This window comes from Melospiza melodia, chromosome 5 (assembly GCF_035770615.1).
Source record: "Melospiza melodia melodia isolate bMelMel2 chromosome 5, bMelMel2.pri, whole genome shotgun sequence".
NCBI lineage: Eukaryota > Metazoa > Chordata > Aves > Passeriformes > Passerellidae > Melospiza > Melospiza melodia.
Window position 1 is genome coordinate 70,129,602 of NC_086198.1, and position 21,160 is coordinate 70,150,761.

At 41.1% G+C, this 21,160-nt stretch overlaps 1 protein-coding gene across 1 annotated transcript in view; it reads left to right on the forward strand.

The window, feature by feature from the left end:
* The first annotated feature begins 1,757 nt into the window (after window positions 1–1,757).
* Window positions 1,758–21,160, forward strand: part of SCFD2 (sec1 family domain containing 2) — a 186,644-nt gene continuing 167,241 nt past the window's right edge. Inside the window, exons 1-2 of the mRNA XM_063157282.1 lie at window positions 1,758–2,493; window positions 7,150–7,318. Coding sequence (XP_063013352.1) covers window positions 1,758–2,493; window positions 7,150–7,318 — 905 coding nt within the window. The remainder of the gene's footprint in view (window positions 2,494–7,149; window positions 7,319–21,160) is intronic.

Below are 21,160 nucleotides of genomic sequence, written 5' to 3' on the forward strand. Positions count from 1 at the left end.
AGGAAGGAAGGAAGAAAGAAAGAAGAAGAAAAAAAACACGTTCAAGAAAACCACAAGAGTAGGCTAAGAACAAAAAATATTTTAAAATACTTTGATGCAGATCGTCCAAGCAGTTTTCCTTGTACAGACCTTTAAAGAGAAATCACAGAGACCTGGTGGTGATGGAAAAGCCCACTTTGAACAGTTGTGGCCTGTAAAAGCTGTTTCTTCTAAGGCTTTGAGTAGCTGAAAGGTTGAAGACAGAACTCATCTTTGCAAGCTGCATCACCGTCTTCACTCACGTTACACCCCAGAAACCCACAAAAATATCAAATTTATGGGAACCCTTGAGTAGTACAGTTCTTCTGACACAGTAGTTGTCACCTTGCACAAGGGACAAAATAAGCTGTAAAAACTACTTAGATAATTTTGTTCTGTAATTTAACCATTGTACTTTAAACTGATTAACTTCATTTTGTCTTCTAGCAAGTAATTTTTGGTTTTTTTCAACACTGGCTAGTTGTAATCCATACAGTATTAATAAAGTAAAAAACTATTAACTTTCTTAAAAAAGCATCTGATGTTTTGACAATAATATCTGAAAAAAATCCTTTCAACCTTTTAAAAGAGGTCAGCCCCCCCCCTCCCTTTTCTTTAATGGTTTTAAAGGTAAATAACCCCTTTTAAATTGTTGGGCAAGCCATAATTTGTCTAGATTTTGTCTGTGGCACTCAACCATAAAGGAAAAACTCAGAGATACATAATCTCTGAGGTAAGTCAGTCTGAGAGAAGGATAATTCTACTTGTTTATAAACTCAGGGGCCCAGTTTTAATTATCCCCCATCCTTTCTTAGTGTTCATTTTTCAAATCAAATAGTCAAGAAGGGTATTAACTTACATATTTTTCTAGCATCATGAAGCTATATGCCCTACGGTTAAAATAACAGATTGGTGCTAGAACAGCACAAAGAAAGGGAAGAATGCATCTGAGTAGCAATGTCAGTGGAGAACACTAAAAGGGAAGGATCTGGTTTAATTTCTGGAAATCTAGTGATTTTGGTGTTACTCATGTTTTTTTAGTGTTCTGAAACCATTTATATCTGTAAGAGACCTAAGAACAGCAGTTAAGCTGGAAGGTGAACTTATTAAGTATTTAATCTCTTTATTAATTATGTATTAATTATTATTTAATAATTAAAAATGATTATGATGATCCTGCTATGTCAGAAAAGGTGTCTTCCTGGCCGTGTCCCAAGGAGGCTGCCCAAGTGAGTACTGTGTGCAACACAGATTTGCCAGCGGGCCATCCATTCTCTGGGGAGAAGAAACTGTGGGTGCTTGTTATGGAGCTTTTTCTCCTTAGCTTTGAAACTGATTTCGAGATAAAGGGCTTTTAAAGGGGAAAGTGAAATTAAAATAATTTGTCATACGTCTCCTACTGTACAGAGAAAAGTCGCATTTAGTGAGCAAGAGCGCTCCGTGTTGCCAGCTCCTTCTCCAAAGCACTAGTTAACATTAACACAAGACATACACAGCAGTAAGGCAGGGAGCAGCGATGCCAGCCTGGCCTCCCGGGTGCTGAGCACGCAGAGTGCCGGGGACCCGGCGCAGTTTCCGCGGCGTCACCCGGCGGTGCCGCGCCGCGGGCGGGGCTCCCACACGGCCGGGGAGCGCCACCGCCCCGCCCCGCGCGCGCGCAGCCAACCCGCGCCCGCCACGCCATCGCTCGGCGCCGGCGGCGCGCTCGGCACGTGCGGCGTGTTGTGGCTGTCACCGCCATGGCGGTGCCGGAGGTGCTGCGGCAGCTGAGCCGCCGAGCCTGGGAGCCCGCGCTGGCCCGGGCGCACCGCGCCGCCGTCCTCATGGACGCGCCCTCCGCCGAGGCGCTGCATTGGGCCGGCGGGGCGGGCGAGCTGCTGGCGGCCGGGGCGCTGGCTGTCAGCGCGCTGTCCGCCGAGGCGGCGGTGCCGGCGGGGGCGGCCCGCACCGTGATCGTGCTGAGCGGGACGCTGCGGGGCGGCGCGGCGGCCGCGGTGCGCGGCGTGCTGGAGCGGGGCGCCGTGCGGCACTGCGTGCTGCTGTGCGGCGACGAGGCGGACGGCGGCGGGGCGGCAGAGCTGGAGGAGACCTTGCGGCGGTGGATGGGCGAGGGCGGCCGCGCCGAGGTGCTGCTGCGGGGCACGCCGCTCCTGGCGCCCGTCTCGGCGGAGCTGTGCCTGCTGCCCGCCCTGGCAGCGCTCCTCCCGCCGCTGCCCGGCCCCGGCGGCCCCGGCCCCGCAGAGGTCGGGCTGGGTGCGCTGCCCGCCGAGCTGCGGGCGGCCGTGCGGGCCCTGGTGGGTGAGCTCGACTCTCTCTTCACCGCCCTGGGCCTGCGGGAGGAGAGCTTCGCTGTGGGGGCCCTTAGCAGGGTGGTCGCCGCTGAGCTGGCAAGCTACGCCTCAGCCAGAAACAGGAGGAGAGCAGCCACCAACAAGGCTTCTGTCATCTTCGTGGACAGGACATTGGACCTCGCTGGTAAGAAATCCTCCGCTGGTATGGGCTGTCATTCTACAGGTCCCATACCCACCCCATCGGGAGGGTGTCAGACAGTGGGAACCCCGGAGACCTGATGTTACCAAAAATCCATATTCCGTTTTGTACAGTGTCCTCCCATGGCTATATAGCTCCAGTTCTGTGTCCTGGGTGGGATTGCTCTTGAGATCTGGTCTGCTAGAATTCACTTGTTCAGTGGTTACCAGGCAGTGATGGTAGATCTCTGGGCTGCTTCTGAAGCTTGGAGAAACATGGCTGGGTTCAAAGCAGTAGTTCCTGTAAGTTCCACATCATCCTGCTCCAGTAGGAAAACTTGGTGTTCAAGTATTCTACTGGTGATAGCCAGTGTCCTCCTTTCTGTTCCAAAACAGCTATTACCGTGTGGGATATGTATGTGATAATCTTTTGTCCCAGTGTCAGTTTCATGCTTCCTGGATTAAAAGCCACTGCTCTCAAGCATTCAGATCATCCATTACTCACACTATCCAGTTGTTTGGAAAAGTATCTTACAGGCTGCTTCCATGACCCCAGACGCTGTGCCAATACCTCTAGTGCCAAGTGCATCCTTTCATGCAGAAATTGCTCAAATGCTTTGGTTAAGTGGTGGTTCCTGGGGGTCAGTGACCCCAAAGTCATACTTAACTGCCTAATGAACTGGGGCTGCTTTCCATATTTGGAGAAAAGTTGACATAACTGAGCTGGTTACTTTCCTGTTCTTCTTGGTTTGTGTTTAACATGATCTTACAGACTAAGCAGTGTGCAGTTCCCTTCCTCAGGTTAGTGGTTTGAAGAGTAATTGTATTAAGCCACCAGGTATGCAAACAGTTCTTCATCTGGCAACACTGGGAGCATGTTTAATCCTATGGCCATGATGGTTACTTGCACACCCTTGTATCCCAGTGGATCATAGAAATGAAGAGTAAGGCAGAAGGCTGTGCTGCAAATCCAAAATCTTGTTTCTAGCACTTCCATTTTGCTGCAAGCTAGAAACCTTAACTGTGCCTGTGTACCACCTTGAGGTGTGAAGGAAATGATCTGCATCTTTCAGACTAAGCCTTGTGGATTGCTGTGAAGGATCCAGTGAATCTGTCACTCTTATCTTTATGTCTGTCTAGGCAGATACAGACCCTTAACCATATCTGTGGGCCTGAAAGTGTTTCTGTAGGTATGTGCATTGATATAGGAATGACTGCATTTGCTATTCCAGTCATACTTACCTCCTGCTGGCATGCACAGGGTGTGGGCCTGGTTCTGTTTGTAGTCAATAATTCAGGTCATAATTTTTTGCCACCACAAATCATGTAGCAAATAATTGGCACAGTGTTGCACCCTGCAGCTTGTCTGTTTCTGAATTTTCCTCCATATTTTTTTCCTCCCACAGTTTCTCTATTGTGTATCCTTGAACTGCTGTAGGGTTCATAGCTATCCACAAGGTGCTAAAGAGCAGCTATGAATCCAGGCAGTTAATGCTGTGCTGAGGTTGGGAAGATTGATCAGAAGACTGCAGAAAAGTGGACTTGGATAAGGAACCTTAAAATGAAATTATGAGAAGAGTGTTGGTTTGGAGTGATAACAGGGAAAGGATTTATTTATGCACTCAGATAGTGAGAAGAAGTAAAAACAAGAAACAGAACCAGATTTGGCATGACAGGGAGCTGCCTGACAAGGAGACTCTTGGGGAGGTATGAAGAGAGATATTTGGTACTAGCTTAAATCTGGGAAGTGTAGAATCTTGTACTTCAGTAGGAGAAGGTTTTTTGGAGGTAATATCAGGGCTGTACTGAGCAACATTGGAAGGAAATATCAAAGTTCACAGAATAAGGATGAGAAGTTACAGGATTTGTTTTTTTAAGATTCTATTCTCAGTATCCATAAATGACATTAAGATCCCTGCATACATTCTTTTGTTACCAACAAATGCCTCCAGAATTCATTGGTAATTTCATTGGATTATTCCTATGATTTGGATGTGATATTTGTGCTATTAAATAGAATGCAAACTGAAGGAAGAAAAATCTTGTGCATTTCAGAGGTAAAGCTTAATTTAGTGCTTTAATTTAGTGCCACACAATAGGATTTGTGTCATTGCTTTGCTAAAAACTGTACAGTAAAGAATGCACTTTAGGGGAAGCAGGGGATGTAGTTAGTGAGTTTCTGGCTGCTGTTAAAGAACTGGTTGGTTGACTTTGCAAATTGTCAGCTACAATTTGTATCAAATATCGCCTATTTCAGTTTGTAAGTTATAATGTAAAGAAAAAGTGAAATTAGAACAGCATGATACATGAGTTCTTGTATCCTGGAAGCTAGATGTTAGCCTGGCATGCAAGCTCCTATTTTGCAGTGGTCAGATAAGTTGATGTCACACGAACACTCAGTCTGTCTGTACTTTGGCAGCAGTCAAAACCATCACTTGTGCCCTGAACACTGTTGCTCTTGAGAAGCTGCTGAGCAGTCTGTTGACTGTCCTCAGAAGTGGTGGGTAGAGAGGATCAAAACTAGTCCCATGCACCCTTCTGAAGTCAGTGCAGTCTAAAGTGACTCCCTGTGATTTCTTGTCCTAGTCTTGTGAAGTTTAACAGTCTTTTCAGGCTTGGTTAATTTATGCAGTTGATTGGGGTGGCAGTCACTTTTAAAAATCTCCATGAGATGTTTTGTGGTTGTTTTGATGAGGCATGGCAAAGGCCAATAGCACTGGTGGACCAGTGGAACCTCCAAGAAGTATCAGTTATGGGAATGAGACAGAGGCTCTCATGGAAGCAGCTTGAGTACTCTGTGTCTTCCCCCTGTGCCAGGAAGAAAGGAGGGATGTCAATAATTAATGTGGGTTTATTTGCATTTGAGGTGTTTCTGGTTTAACCAAATGTCTTGTTTAAATAAATGTTGCTCACGTGCAGCATGTGTGGAGAGGCAGATGTTGCTTCCAGTATGTGGGGTGGAGGTTCAGAAGATTATTGCTGGTTTTCCTGTGCAACTTTGCAACTGTTGCAGTGTGCCTTACACATGACTGATCTAGTAGGAGCAATGTAGGGATTTTGGAGAACAAGACAGCTTAGGGAGTCACAAAGAAAGCCCAGCTCATTCCATCTGTATTTCACTGGTCTAACTCTGGCTGGGAATGTTAGAAAGGGAAGTTGCTGTTATTCTGTAATTGTTGCAGTTTTTGGTGAAACAAATGAGTAATAACCCAGCTGAATGGTCAGATATCCATGCTGCAGTACCACCCTGTGTTGGAAACTTGTGCCTTCTTTGCTTTCTGTGGATAAAGGTGTTGCCAGCACAGAGTTTGGCTTCACTTTTATTTTCCTTTTTCATCCTTGTTTCTCTTTTCAACAGTTTGCAGTACAGCAAAGTGGATAGACCATGGAAAACCATGGCTTACAGCCTGGATACCTGGCTGCTGTAGAATTGCTGGAGACAGTCTTCTGCTTCTGCTATCCAAGAGCACTTAATAATCTGACCTTAGCAATGTACTTGATGTAAGAGCCTTGTTTGGATTTATGGAGCATGTGAAGCTAATTCAGCTGTTGAAACAGATATTCTCTGTCTATAGAAATGATGAAAACATAAGAGCAGATAGCTGCCACACAGATGGACTTAGATGGAGTGGGACCATAGCCTGAGAGAACTTTTTCCTGCCTCTCAGTGGCGCTTCAAAAGTTCCCAATTTTCTGTTATTAAAGCTAGTGAAAGCAAAACTAAGCTCAGCACTGCTGTCCAGCCCTGTGTTGATGGCTGAACCATAGCTTAAGTGGCAGGCAACAAATAACTTCAACTTGTTCCCGACCTAAAGGCAATAAGGTTTCTGATCCCTCTCTCTTGACTTTTTTTATCTGTAGTGTGTATAATGTTTTTCTGCTTTGACTTGGCTCACAGCCCTAATATTTTCTAAGTTGGTTGTAGAGCCTGTGTTGGAAGTTCATGAATGGAAAGAAAAGCATGTGTGTTTGAAATCAGGAAAATTGAAGAAAACATGCCAGCTGGAGTTCAGAGTTTCTCTTGGAATATGGTCAAATTGACATTTTATACTTTGTAACTTGGGTTGGTTTAGTTATTTCATGTTCGTTTCACCTGAGCTGCCCTCAGTTCGTACAAAAGTGATAAGATCTTGATTGTGGCATGCCATTGATAATTGTTTATTTTAATATTAGGCTGGCCTGTCTGGGTAGTTATTTATGCAATTTGTATATAGTCCTTTTAAGCACAGCCCTAGTAGTTTATGCATGTGAGTGTATATATAAATATTTGCTTGGTTTTTTAATAACCATTGCAAATATTATTTAACAAGTTCCCTAGGCAAAGAAAAATGTTTTTCATGTCTAAGTGTAAAATCAGTGAATATCTAACAGCTGTAAAACTAAGTCTAATTTAACAGTAATAGTAGTAATGCTAATAGTGCTTTTTAAATGAATCTTTCTGAAATGTTGTAGGTGCTTTTAAATTTACACATTTTAGAAATTAGTTTTACTTTTGTAGAAAAATATTTTTGAAAGCTAAATGTGGTTTTGATATTAGGAGTACCAGTGTCCTTCTCCCCGAAACATGTAGTTATTTTCTTTTCAATTCCTTGTGTTTATTTGTTTTTCTAGCTATGCACCTGATAGTTTTTGGGGTTTTTTTGTTTTTTTCCATTTTCTTCAGGAGCAGTTGGTCATCATGGTGACAATCTTGCAGAGAAGATTCTTTCTGTGCTTCCTAAACTTCCTGGCCACAAGACTGATGTAATGGTTAACATGGTGGAACTTACAGCACTGCAGACCACAGATGAAACTTGCAATATTATAGCACCTGGCTGCTTAGCACAACCAAAGTAAACATTCTTTTCTTCTTTCTTTTTTTCTTTTTTGTATTTTTTATATTTTTAGTGTTGAATGTGTTTGTTATCTCTATGTGAAAAAATGAACAAAGAACAAGTCTTTAAAAAAATGAAACAAAAGAAAACAGTCAAGCTTACAACAAAACCCCATCTGGTCGTAATTCTGCTGGAATGTAATAGTCTGTATGTGTGCATTAAGTGAGTGGGCCAGATAAGACTTCCAAAAGTGGAAGAATCTCAAGACCTTTTAGATTTGGGTTGTTTAAATTGCTGTAGATTACTGTAGCAGAAATCAGTATAGATTAACATCAAGAATTCTCCTTGTGACATTTCTTTTTCTGCCTAATAGGTCGTGCAAACAGGTAGGTCTCAATGGTGACTTCCTTTTCCCATAAACCTCTTTATAAAGTTAGCTGGATGCTGAATGTAATTTAAGGTTATATCCCTGTTTTCAAACACAGTACCTGTGGAGAAGGATAATAAGGCACAAATTTAAGTTTACAGACAGCTTCATGGGGGCATGATTTTTACTTTAAAAAGAACAACCAAAAAGCATTCACTTCAGACAATTGTACTTAGCTATGTATAATGTGTAGCTAAGACTTTACAAGTAAAATGCATCAGATTTGATGTTTGACTTTCTACATTTAGTTGTCCAAACCAAAACTCTCCTGCAGCTTCTGTTACTATGTAAAAACAAGGAAACATACCAGGTGCTGGTTTCACTCCTCAATAAATATTTTTCTCAGCAGTGCTTTAGAAATGTATACAGTGCAAAGGAGATTAAAAGTTCTTTTCTTCTCATATAGTAGAAAATGGTTTTTTGAGCTATTTAATATAGTTTCTATTCTTCTCTTTTGATTTGTTTTGTGATTTTGCACCTGCACTGTATCGTTTTTCTTCCCTTCCCCCCAACAAAGATTTCATAGATTTCCACTGTTAGCAGCATATGGTCTTTATTTTCTGAGAGCCTCCAGATCCTTTGTCACCTTCCATCTCTCACATGTGCTGTAACTGGGTCCAGTTTCTACATTTTGTATTGCATACCTCTTTTCTTCCATAGAAGTTGGAGAGGAAATGTTTCCTCATAGAGGTGGACTCAGTTGGAACTTGCTGCCAAGGTGACTAGCTTAAATAAAATTTGTTCTGGTTTGCTTCTTGCTGTCTGCTTTCCCACTGTTTCCTGAAGTAGAAGTGAAATGTCTTTAAAGATCTGTCTACACAGTAAAATGAAGAGGTCATTGTCCATAGTAGAACTTTGTGGTATCCTTTTGTGCTAACTTTGAGTAGCTACCATTAATAAAGAAAATTCTGTCAGTGTGGATTGCGAAAAAAAAAAAAAAAAGATATTTACTGCCCTGAGATTGTTGACCTGTGCTACCACTCTATGCTTTCTCACATTATAGACAATGAGGAGACTAAAGATAGTGCTGGTATGCCTTCCCATGGCTAAATTATTACTTCAGTCATGTATTCATGTTTTTAGTAACAGTTGACAGAATTGTACTATGTTCTAAGGTGGCTAGTAGTATAGATTTATATTGAGGTTTGTTTGTCTATTTGCTGGCTAATGGGAAGGTGCCCTCTGTTAACAGTAGTTAGTTTTGACATATTTGGCAGTCTCATATGGACACAGCTGGTTAAAGAACAGCAGGATTTGGCTACAAGATGCAAGTGTGGCAATGTTGGATGACAGCAGCTGATACCTGGTACCAAAGCAGTGGTGCCATTGACACACTGATCTATAGCAGCTTCTCCAAAATACCCTCCCTCTGCAAACTCATGGTACAGAATCTGTTACACTGGAAATTTTTAGGAACAGATCAGGCAAATATTGTAAACAGTCTTAATCTTGCCTTGTAGCACAGCAAAGGAACAAGATGACCTCTGAAAATCTCTCTTGTTATCACTGTTCACAACTGAAGAAGAGCTGTGGGCCTTAAAAGAGTCTCCAAACTCCAAGTGACACTGTGACGTTCAACCTGTTTTTCGCTTCTTCTCCAACTATATAATGATCAGGGATAGTTCCTAGTTTAAAATAAGCACTTCCAAACTAGCTTAACACAGTTGATGAAGAGTGCTTGAAACCATAACAGTGGCTGAAGTTGGTAATTTCCATTCTGTTCAACAGGACTATTTTCAGTGTTGGCTTACAAATGCTAACATTAATCATCTTTGCTAGTGTAAAATGGTTGTTTTTCTGAAGCACTGAAATGGATTAAAAATTCTCACCAGTAGGTTTCTGGTCAATTCCATAAGAAATTCAATTCCTTATGATGCTCTCAATTCCTCATCAGCTTGGTTGTTGCCCTTGGTAGTTGGCTCAGAAATGTTTCTTATAATTGAAAACTTAAGCCTTCATTTGTATTTGTAAATGATGCATGGCAAGGACGGTTCCTCTGCTTGTAAATTTTCTGTTTACTCTGGTGAGTGAAAGTGCCAGCCCTTTCCCCAGAGATAGGACCAGCGGCTTCAGTTACACCCAGATGAAATGTGTGGGGGCTCTTTCACATGAAATTTTGTGATCAGAGTGTGGCATTTCAGACTCACATATTCAGAATATTTTTAAAATGTTTTCATTGTTTTCTCTCAAGTAATATTTGAGCATGCTGTAGTGAGGGGAGAGAGAGAGTCTGGTCCTTGCATACAGCTTGCTATATTTAACTTCTCTTATGGCATGCCACTCCAGCTGAAACATCTGGGCGCAGTTACAGAGTTAGCAAACTGAATTAATGAATAATTTATGGTTGGTGTGGTGAAATAAAGCAGGGTTCTTTTCTCAAATCTAAGGAAATAATGGGCTTCTTTAAAGATTTAGATGAAAATGTAAATGCCATATGCTGCCTGAGTAACTGTACTTTGAAGGTGCTCTCTTTGTGAGGGAGGAAATTTCTTAAAAAAACCCACCAAACTATTCTACAGTTCTCAATTTTTTTTTAGTTTTATTAGCCTCAAAAATCTCACAGAGTAATTGTTTGCCCTACTGTAGTCACTGATATGCTGCTGTTCCTGTGTGGATGATAGCAGAGTTATGCTCTCTCAGAATTGTGCCAAAATACGTGATGCATTTTTATATGCAGATGGATGTACACAACAGAAGGGAAACAGTTCATAGGTATTTATTTGAAAGACAACCACTCTTGATGAGAACTGCTGGTGTCTGATTCAGAAAAGTAGAAGCCACCCTGTCCTTTCAAACAGATGATGCATAATAGAGGTGAAGTTGTAGTGACAGCTTAGTGGTAGGGGTGATTTGAAAAAATTAATTACAGTTCTCTTGCTGGTCTTTGTACTTTGATAACCCTTACAGTGTTTTTGGAGAACTTCTTCCAGATTTCAGCTTCTGATTTTAAGCATGCATGTAGTGGCTTCTAGGTGTTGTCTGTTTGGATGAACGTCAAGCTCTGTGTATTTGTGAGCAATCCATACTGTAAATTTGGTAACATTTTTGTCACAATGTTTCTCAAAGCACTCATCTTGTGTTTTTAAGATCCTTTTTTAGCATGTTGAAGCCTCTTGTTGTCAGTAATTAGTTTTTTTTGATGGAAGTTTATCTTTTCTGATTCTTGTGAGCTGGGAGCTGAGGTGCATGAAGCCCCTGTGGCTCCCTAAAACCCCAAGTGAGGGTTCAGATGCCTGACTCCTGATCACAGGCCTGTGGTGTGTGAGAAATAAAGATTTATGTACACTGTGGGCAACCAAAGGAATATCTGTTTACTCTTTTTCAATATGCTCTTTTATTAGCCAGGAACGCTTTTGATGTGCTCTCCTATTTTGCTGAATAGACTGAATATTTAATTTGCTTATGCACATTTTAAGAACTCTCTGAATGAAGGTTTCTTGCCTGTTTTTTCACTCTTGCTTCCTTTCTCCAATGTTTGAAGTTTGCAGACTTCTTAGAATTCAGTCTGGTGTTAAAATCTTTTTAAAAGTCCAGATTTTTTATTTAAAATATGTATGTGTTTAATACAATATACAAAGAACCATTGGACTCCTACAACAAGCGTATTTCCGTAAAGATGAAATATTTTAATGTAACACAGTTCATGTTTGGGCTGCTATGCCTAAAGCAATTCAATAAGCAATATAGCTGAGCTGTTTGGGCACTTTTGACAGAGCAGGTGGAGCCTCTAAATCATCTGTATTTACATTAGGGGGAGAAATAACAAGTTGAGAATGAAGTGGCCATGTTGATGGGTGTGATGCAGAAAGCATTTTTATGCAGGCCAGATGTTTGAATCATAGCACCCACATACATCTTTCTTTAGGTCTTGTATTAGGAGTGGAAAGGTAGGTGTGATGGGGGAGTGGGTTAAAAATTAGGACATTCTTGGACATAGAATGATGAAATTTCAGTGTCTCATGTTAGTGAAAATACATACTTCTCCCAAGCATTCTTAGTTCTGAAGTTGTTATTCACATTTTGGACTGATCAGTACTTTTTAAAAATGCTACAATTTGCATGGAGAAGAGAGCCTTGCTTCAGCTGCATCTTTGCATTTGGGTGTGATGTGATGATTCAATGCTCCTCTGGTACTGGTGGGGCTTGGATAACCCCAAACCTAAAGGAAGGCCATGAGATGAAGGCACTTGTATTCCAGTCCTGGTTCTGCTTTCAGCTTGCAGCATGATCTCAGACAGGTCACTTAATTCCTTTCTGCCTCTGATTCCTCTTGTAGTTCTTCTCCAAGGAACTTGTTTTCCAAACCAGGAAAACAGGGAGTTTCTCAGGATGCAAATTTGCATACTGAAGGCAGAAAAATCCTAGGGGTTCTGATGTTTGGGGGTGCAAGTAACAGTGCAGATGGGTAAAAAGGGAGTTAAGGTGTCAGGACTACTGAACACAGGATCTCCATTTGTGCTTTCTTTTATACTGTGTTCTTCCCACTCCTACTCACAGTGCTGTGTTGCCCTGGGGAGGGGAGGCAGTTTTGAATTGCATTCACCTGGCCCCCTTTCCAGGGAACTGATGGAACAGCATTCCAGTGATCTCTGTAGAACACACATGCAGTATTTGAACAGTCACATGTATGATGTCAATTTCAAATGAAAGATTTTTTGTGTGTGCATGACAAAGAAAAGAGCAACAAGAAATAAATAAACTGAAGAGGAGATTATTCCCTTTAATCTGGGAAATAAATGAATGGCTGATTTTTGAATGGCTGATTTTATTCTCCTGAGGATTTTTTTTGTTTGATTTTTTTTTTTTTTTTAATCAGGGAACAAACAGCTGAAGAATATTGGTGTTTTGGTTTTTTTAAAATAGTGTGGTTCTTGGATCCTTTTGGTATTTTCAGTCTTTTAAAAAAATATTTCCTTTACGTCAGCTGTAGATATTAATTAGGAATGAAGCCACTATTTTTTTTTGCATGCATACATTTTTGGAAGCTTATAATGAGAAGGTAATTTGGGACAGTGCTTGAATGAGCTGGAAATTTATGGCATAAATACGAGTAATTTTCCTTTCTGGAATGTTAATATTAAAAAGGAAACATTACTATTGCAGTAAGAAAATCCAGATGTCACAACTATATTGTGAGTCTTGCAGAGGAGGAAGGGTAACCCAAAACAAAGGGTCCTTTAGACAGGGAGAGAGACAGCTTCGTGTTAAAAACTGCTTTAGGACCTGTCCCGGTATGTTGGTGGTGGCTCAGCAGCAGCAGCAGCAGCGGGGTGCTCCCTGCCCGTTCCTGCTGCTGGGGTCGGGAGGGGTGGGGGGATGTTCTTCCGGCTTTTCACTGCTGGACACTTCCCCCTGCTGGAAGCTGCGCGCTCCTGCTCTCCCGGGACCCGGCCTCCTGTCCCTGCTGCAGTGCTCTGCTCCCAAAGATTGTTTGAAACCTAAACTCAATGCTCCCGAGAAAAAAAATCCCCAAACTAACCCAAAAGAAGCCACCACCCATGGTACAACTGTTTCCTATCTGCCGTTCTGAACAAGGTGAGCAGAACTTTGGGGAGAGAAGGAAGACTTAGCAGCAGAATTTATGAAAAGCAACCATCCCATTGCATTAAATAAGACTCTGAAACTTTCTTTCGTCAATGACAGCTGAAATTGCAGCCTGGCCCTGTGATTCTAGGACTCCTGTTGTGCCACTAAGGTCCATTTTCAAGGAGATGAATTGTGCTTTAGAGGATTTTTATGTTGGTATCTTCTGCAGCCTGGCCCTGTGATTCTAGGACTCCTGTTGTGCCACTAAGGTCCATTTTCAAGGAGATGAATTGTGCTTTAGAGGATTTTTATGTTGGTATCTTCTGCCAGCAGTCCAGCCAGGAGATGCTTCACAGAATGGTGGATCGAGCAGTAGGAAAGCCCCAAACACAGCATTCCTTCCTGTCTCCCCCATGCTCCTGGACTGGCAGCCTTCCTGATCACCGTTTTATTGTACTCATACAGGCTTAGAGCACAGTCCTGAATTGAGGCCTATTTAGAGTTTCCTCATTGTTTGAAATTTCTCAGGGCATCTTCTTGTTGGAAATAGGAGCCCGGGCTGGATCAGCTTCTGGGGTTTGTCAGCCAAGACAAGCCTTCCAGGAGATGCTTTCTGCTCAGTTTCAAACCAGCCAGAATCAAATGAATGTAATTGACTGTTGTCACAGGATGAGATGAACAAGCTGATAAGATTTATTATATTTTACAATAAATGTGTATATTTGCCCGGATCCTTTCAACATGGGACCTCATTGAAATGGAAAAAATGAAGGGGTGAGAGGGCTGTGCTGAGAGTGGAAAATTCTGGAAAGAGGTCAGGACCTCTAGCTTGCCTGTGCTGCATAACATTGTTAGAAGACCTTGCTGCCTTTCTGCAAAACCCCAGTTTGCTGCAGGAGTGAGTCTCTTGAGGTAGGCAGCAGAGGAGTCTCACGAGGGTTCTTTGTCCAACCATCCTCCTCCCTAATAGGTGCCACGTTTTTGTCAATTGTCTGTTACCACAGGGCTCAGAAGCCTTAGAAGTTGTCTTCTAGATAAGAGGAAGTTTGAAGCTTATTTTCCTTGAGATAAAGAATGAATTGAGCTGACAGGCTCTTGGCATCAGCTGGGTGGCTCTTCCTTATCTATGCCTCTCGGCCCACAAAAAGGACTTCTGGGGGCTGTGGGAAGCTTGGACTGCTCAAGACTTCATTCTTGTACTTTGAGAACCTTTAACTGTCCCTTTGTCTGGGCTACCCAGGCTTAGTAATGAAAGTGTTCAGATGAAATTCAGACTCTTTTTTCTGGGCCCTCTGACATTATCATAGCAGTCCTCAGAGTACAAGGATCAAGAGTTTTCTGTTGCCTGTAGAATCAGTTTGGTGAAAATGGCAAAATCAGAACCCTTCATGCTTAATTTTTTGAAGACATTTTAAGTTCTGAAGAAGGACTCCCTGTATTTATATTATTCTCCATATTCTCTCCCTCTATTTGAGTTCTGTCATTAAGTCCCAAGTTTTTGATTTTCCTTTGTCCATGGAAAGACACAATAACTTTGAATCTTATCCTGAATCTTACCCTGAAGTCCAGCCATCAGCATGTCTGAGTGCTTTCATCTTCACCTGATTATCAGAGCAAGGTAGCTTAATGCCTGTGAGGAAATTCAGTGAGTACAACCCCTCAGATAGTTTGTCTTCTAGCTGTTCCTTTGTAGCCATTGTGGCCTGCTCTGAAGGCTCATTCCTTGCAAGGTATAAAGGAGGACAAATCTCTTTCTGATGACCTGTCAGAAAGACTTAACTACTGCCTGCACTCAGGACAGAATGGGAAGATCTTTATATTTGCATAGAGGCAATGGTTTTTTTCTCTGTGTAGCATTTCTTTTAAAACCGACATCACTTTTTCTGTTCCCTTAATGTTTTTGTTTGTGAATTTTGTTTCTTTTTTCCCCCTGTGCAAGTTTGCAAAGTGCTTTTCTCTTGGTGTGGCCACAGTGCATTTTCCTGCAGATGTATTCAGAGTTTAATAGTAGCATGAAGACTGTGTCTCTTATAGTAGACTTTGTGGTTCTCCAAAGTGAGCTCTGATCTTTCTTGTGTTACAGTACGATCTCCTGGAGACTATTGTTTTGGCTGATGTTGTGAGATTTTTCTAACACTAGCTCTTAGTCTGTTTGGCCATCTGCCTTCAAGTTTGCCTCCTGAATGACCTCAACAGCAAGGTTTTAAAATGCAGTGATATGCATTGGCCTTATTACATACTGCAGAATTACTCATTTGCTGTTCAACCACAGTGCCAGAACAGAGAGTGACTGAGTGACCTGGAGGGGTGTTTTCGTTTATCATTTTTATACTATAAAGTAAGCCTGCTGTATCTTACAGCAGAGAGAAATGTGCCATAATGGGCTGATGAGAAGAACAAATGACAGCTGCTCATTTGGATGACAAAGTAATGTTTGGGAAGGAAACAGTATTATCTGTTGGCAGCTGGTCTGATTGCAAGTTTTGACTATATGATTTGGGTTATTTCATGATTCCAGACTTAATATGAACCAAGAATCAAAGGTTAAACAGGCTTAAGTTTATGTGAAGTCAGCTATTTACCTGTCAGAACTTGAAGATGCTTTTACTTTGAAAAGCAGATGGAATTTTGCACAGAGAAGTACTCTGGTTTTATACAGATAAATACATACAGAACTATTGATTTTAATTTAATTGATCCAGAAATCCAACATTCCTTTCTGCTATTTAGCATGACTAAGTAATATTTAGCATGGCTAAGTAATATTTAGCACGGCTTCTGTTATTTTGATGGCAGATCTTTGGAATCTAATTCATGATCCCTAGGTCTAGTGTTTACTTGTGTGTGTGTTTGTTATTTTTCCTGAAGTGTATTTAGGGGATGCTGAAATGGCTATTGCTACTTTATAATTGTTCACAGTTTCAAAAGTGGTTGTGAATATTGACCAAGCCAGTTCTTATACCCTGATGAACTGCAACCCCCAAGCAGTCCTTCTGCAGGTTCTGGATGACTGTGCTTCACCAAGTTTCCATAGGTTGTGGGTATATTTTTTTAAATGATCTTCAACTGGGAAAGATTTCCAGCCTCTGTGGGAGAGAAGTTTTACGACCTTACCTAATTCTCTGCACAACTCTACTACTTATTTAAATAAGTAACAAGAAAAAGAAATCCATATCAGGTCATTTTCACTAACTGGAAACAGCCACAGAACATAACCTGAATGTGTATGTTGCATGTGGCTGCTTAAGCTCAAGTTACCCCTTGAAAAAAAGGGAAATTACCCTCAACAGAAAAAGCTGCAGTTCTTATTGGTGGTAGGAATGGGTTGTGGCTTCAGGCTTTCTTTGACAGGTCAGAAAACACCATCAATGGAACATTTGGTGTGCTGGTAAGGAGGGTATGTGGAGGAGGAGGGAATTAGATGGCACCAAACTGATTGCAGAAGCCCATTTTAGGAGGAAGATGCAGAGTTAATATTGAATGACTACAAAAAGTGACAAAAAATCCAGAGAGTTTGGATTAGGACCAAATTCTGTTCTCTTCACTCATTCTGTGGCAGGCAGAAGTGTATCAGGAATGGGTTGTGAGAAGATACCCAGAACACCAGGTAAATATATGCAATGTGGACAGAAGTCTAACTGTTTCTCATGACAGATCAACCAGAGTATGGAAATGGTTATAAAAATGAAAGCCTGAGGCTGGAGCTTTATTCTTTCTGAATAGCTGTCAGTTTGGTTTTGAAGGCTGGAATTGTCCATATTAGGTTTGCATGAGATCTGAGGAAACCAGGGCTCTAGGTTTGCATTGAAACTATGACAAATATGCTACTTTGAACTGAGAGAGAGGAATAATGAAGATATGCAGGATTCAGCCTTCAAACTGATCTAAGTTTGACCAACATGCTAGCAATGAATCTGGCTCTGCAGGTTCAAAGATCTGGGGTTTAAGATGTAAAGACTGCTTCAGATTTTTTTTTTTTTTCCACAATTTATTTTGGATCTCAAAGTATCTACTTGAATACTTGTTCTCAACTCATAAAAGCGTATCTTTGACTCTTTTAACTACTTATACCATAAAACATACTAAGCAGGGATTTTTGTGGTAACTGAGTCATTAATGGAAAGAGTTGTCTTTCTGTCTGTGATGAAGATGTATTTTTGTACATTAAGTCCTCAAAATGGCTTGGTCAAGAGGTTGCATTGATGACTCCAGGCCTTAGGCAAGGAAATGAGGTAGGGAGGTCAAAGGATACTACCAAAAATTGGCCTTGTAAATCAAAAACATGGAGGAGAAGGAATTCCTGGTATTCCACGGTATCTGGGTTTATTTTCTTACATTTCTCTAATAAGAAAAACACACGTCAGATGTGTTCTTGGTAAATGTTTTCACTTGTCTCATCTGTCTCTGCTGCCAAACGTGACCCAAAATACATTGGTCTTACATGCCCTGAGGACATCTACTGGATAGCTAAGCAGCGCATCTGTAAAAGTGGACTTGGCACTCCAGTGCAATCCCTAAATGTAGATTCAATTGTCAGCACCTCATTACTAACTGCTCTTTCCCTGGAATCATTTTTATTAAAATAACCTTATGCAATAGCTTTAAAATGCAGAGCAGAATGTTCTAAAGTAACCTCTTGTGTTACATGTAATATTCTCAAGCAATATGTTTGTTGTAAGGATCAGACTTTATATTTAGTATAATTCATTGCTTGGTCCAAAACTGAAATTAAAATCCCTGAAAAGTAAGTCTTTAATATACACATTTAAAAGAGATGTTTGCCAAGAATTTTGCTGTACCTTGTAGTGCACAAAATCCTGCTCAGAAGCTTTCAATTAAGTTGATTCATGCAGTAACTCGGTCTGGCATTCTGCATAAGCTGTCCTGCAGCTTGTAGGAATGAAACATTTTGCTGAAACATTTTGTTGGACTAAAAGGCAGCCAGTTGAAATTCAGACGGGGTTAAGTGATGGTTACGAGTAGAAAGTTTTAAGAATTTATTTGTTTGCACTTTTTTTCCTTCACCCTGCGGAGTTTGGCCACTATTAAAGGAGCAAGAGTGAATTTTGGGGTATGGTTGGAATGATGGCCTGTTTTATTACAGTGGGCAAGAGGGCTAAGAGGCGTGTGAGAAATCTGGAAAGTCTTTCAGCATCAATTGTTCCCTTTACCTTGTGAAGTAGTATATATCCAGATTTGCTAATTGCAAAACAGAGTGGATTAGGTCACAATAAGCAATTCTACTTCTGACAGAAAGAATTTCACTTCTCAGTGATTTTTTAATTTGCTTGTCTTGAAGGAAGCAAGTGTTCATCTGGATGTTGTTGATGTTCATCAGTTGTTTTGTTTCTGGCAGTCCTCCAAATGCTGTGGTGTGCTTGGTTGTTTATTTGGACCAGTCTGCCTTTAATTGTTGCTCTGGGGTCTAAATATCAGGTGTCACTTCTGCTTTCAAATGGTGATGGACAGCTGGAATAACCTTCTTATTTTTGGCTTTTTATTGGGTTTTTGTTTGTTTGGCTTTTAACTCTACTTGACAATGAATCCACATGCTATTCCAGGCTATGCATCTTACCTTTCTATTCTTTCTACAGGAGACCCTTTTGAGAAATCTCTGAAGACTTCCAAGGAATGTATTATGACTGTGGGGTGGGGGTGCAAGAGAAGACTAGGAAGGAGCACTTCTAGACCTGGTCCCATGCTGAGTCAATGCAGAGAAGCTTAGTCTGAGTACCTGTCAAGAAGTGACAACACTACCATGTGTTTGGTTGGAACTGAAACTTGTTTTTCCAAGTCCAAGTGTGATGCATTGTTATCCACAGAGTGCCTCAGTATCATCACAATTGTTTAAGATTCCCTTTAGTACTATTTAATAATGGAAGAGTTCTAGAATAGCTAATGTTGTGTTGCCTGTAATAAAGGCTTTTCTGCAGAGATGACTACTGTGAAGCTATTGCAGAAGGAAAGGAACCTTACCAGCTGGTTAACAGATAGAAATTCTAACAATATGTATTATGTGGTTTTAAATAACATAATTTTTGAAAAGAATAGCTAGGGGTTGGAGGAAGGATAAAAGTTAAACTGGTTTGAGGTGTCCTGACCACATTTGAGGGCTAGGACACTTTGGCCAGTGGATAGTTAATCTGCTTTCCTCTTTGCACAGAACATGTTCAAAATCATGTCGGTATACAAGATGGAGCTTAGTGGGATTTAAGACTTCAAGGATTAGTAAGACCTAGAGATCAGTTGGCATCTGTCAAAACCAGCCTTACTTTCCTGAGATGTCTCTTGTTTCTTCTCCATTGCCCTCAAAGTAAACTACTAGCTCCCTCTGCTTCAGCTGTCAGCAAGTAGGGTTAAAATGATCCAACCTTCTGTTTGTTAAGTACACTTGCTGTAGATCAAAAAAAAAAAAAAAAGCCTTAAAAAAAGATTAATAAAATCCCTCTTTTCTTGATATACTTTCAGTAAAGTTTTTGAGATAATCCAACTTTTGAAAAAGACACACTGAAATTCATTTTAAGACATTCAGAGGCATTTGGTTGCAGGGTAATAATCATGCAAGATTATAGACTTCAGAGGTTCTTGAAGTCGATAAGTAACTGTCATAAAAGGACTTGAGGCAAGGATGATGCTCTGTTTCTTGTTGATACAATTGCCAGGCATGGCTTCTGTTTCAGGCTGTTTGAGTGACTAATGCTTCCCTTTCACCCATGCTGCAGCCTGGCTAGCAGTGACAGCTCTGCATGGGTTCCTTTCCTACACTCCTTACCTTCCCAAATGTGCCTTTGTTTGCTCAGGACTTGCCTCAGGGTAACATCTTCCACAATAAACATGATGACACAAAACATTACAGTTTGTACAGTAGTCATGTAAAGATGTGAAACTGGCTGTTGGTTTTGTAGCATGTGAGTAGAGCTGGCTTCAGGAATTTATTTAGGTTGAACCCGCTTCTTTGCCAGCCATTTCATGCTGGTGCTGTTGCTTCTTCCAGTAGTTCACCAGAGCAGCCTTACTCATTTAGAGGAATTTTCTTTCTACCAAAATATTTGATAGCTGATGCAGAAATTACCTTGTAGCAGTATCAGCTGCCATATGAAGTTGGAAACTTAGGTCAGCTTGCTTACATGACTTCCAGTGTGTGTGTGTGTGACAGTGTTATGCTTAAATCAGAATTTTCCAAAGGGAGCTTTGGTGTACTGGTCATTAACCTAAATGCAGTAATTTTGTAATTTGCAGGCAATAGGGCTTTATGTAAATTAAGCACTACTTCTCCTTTTCACAGGGTAGTTAGGGAAGACAAAGAGTCCTGATCCAAGCAGTTTCTCCCTGCAATATCAGCCTCTTCTGTTTAGTCAGTTGATTTTACAGATTTGATGTACTGTATTTGGATGCCACAGCCCATGCAGGGGGCAACGATTTATATCAGTATTTTCTTCTGATGTTACAAATAGAGGGGATCTGGTTTATCTGCATGTATAGATTTGTTATAGTTGGCAAGTGTCATTTGCAGGATAGCTATGAAAGGAAAGGTAGTTCAGGAATTGCAGAGATTTTGCTTGATGTTTAGTCCACAAACAGGTCCCTCTTGATGTTGAGAGGCGTTGTATTTGTAAGGCTTTTGTGCCTTCTCAGTGCTGCTGGTCACAAGCTTATACATGTAACACAGCCTGTAACATCACTACTGTAGCTTAACAGCAACAATCATTGCAGACTTAGGCAATGTTGCTTGTGAGAGTGGTAAGATATTTACATAATATTATCCAATTTGGGGTGTGTATTTTTATTCCATCTCTGGAGTATTTGATAACTATTTTTTCTACTCATTTCATTCTGATTCCATAGCATTTTCTGGAAAGGCAGAGTTAGTTAATTTAAAATTACTAACCAAAAAAAAATTGTTCATC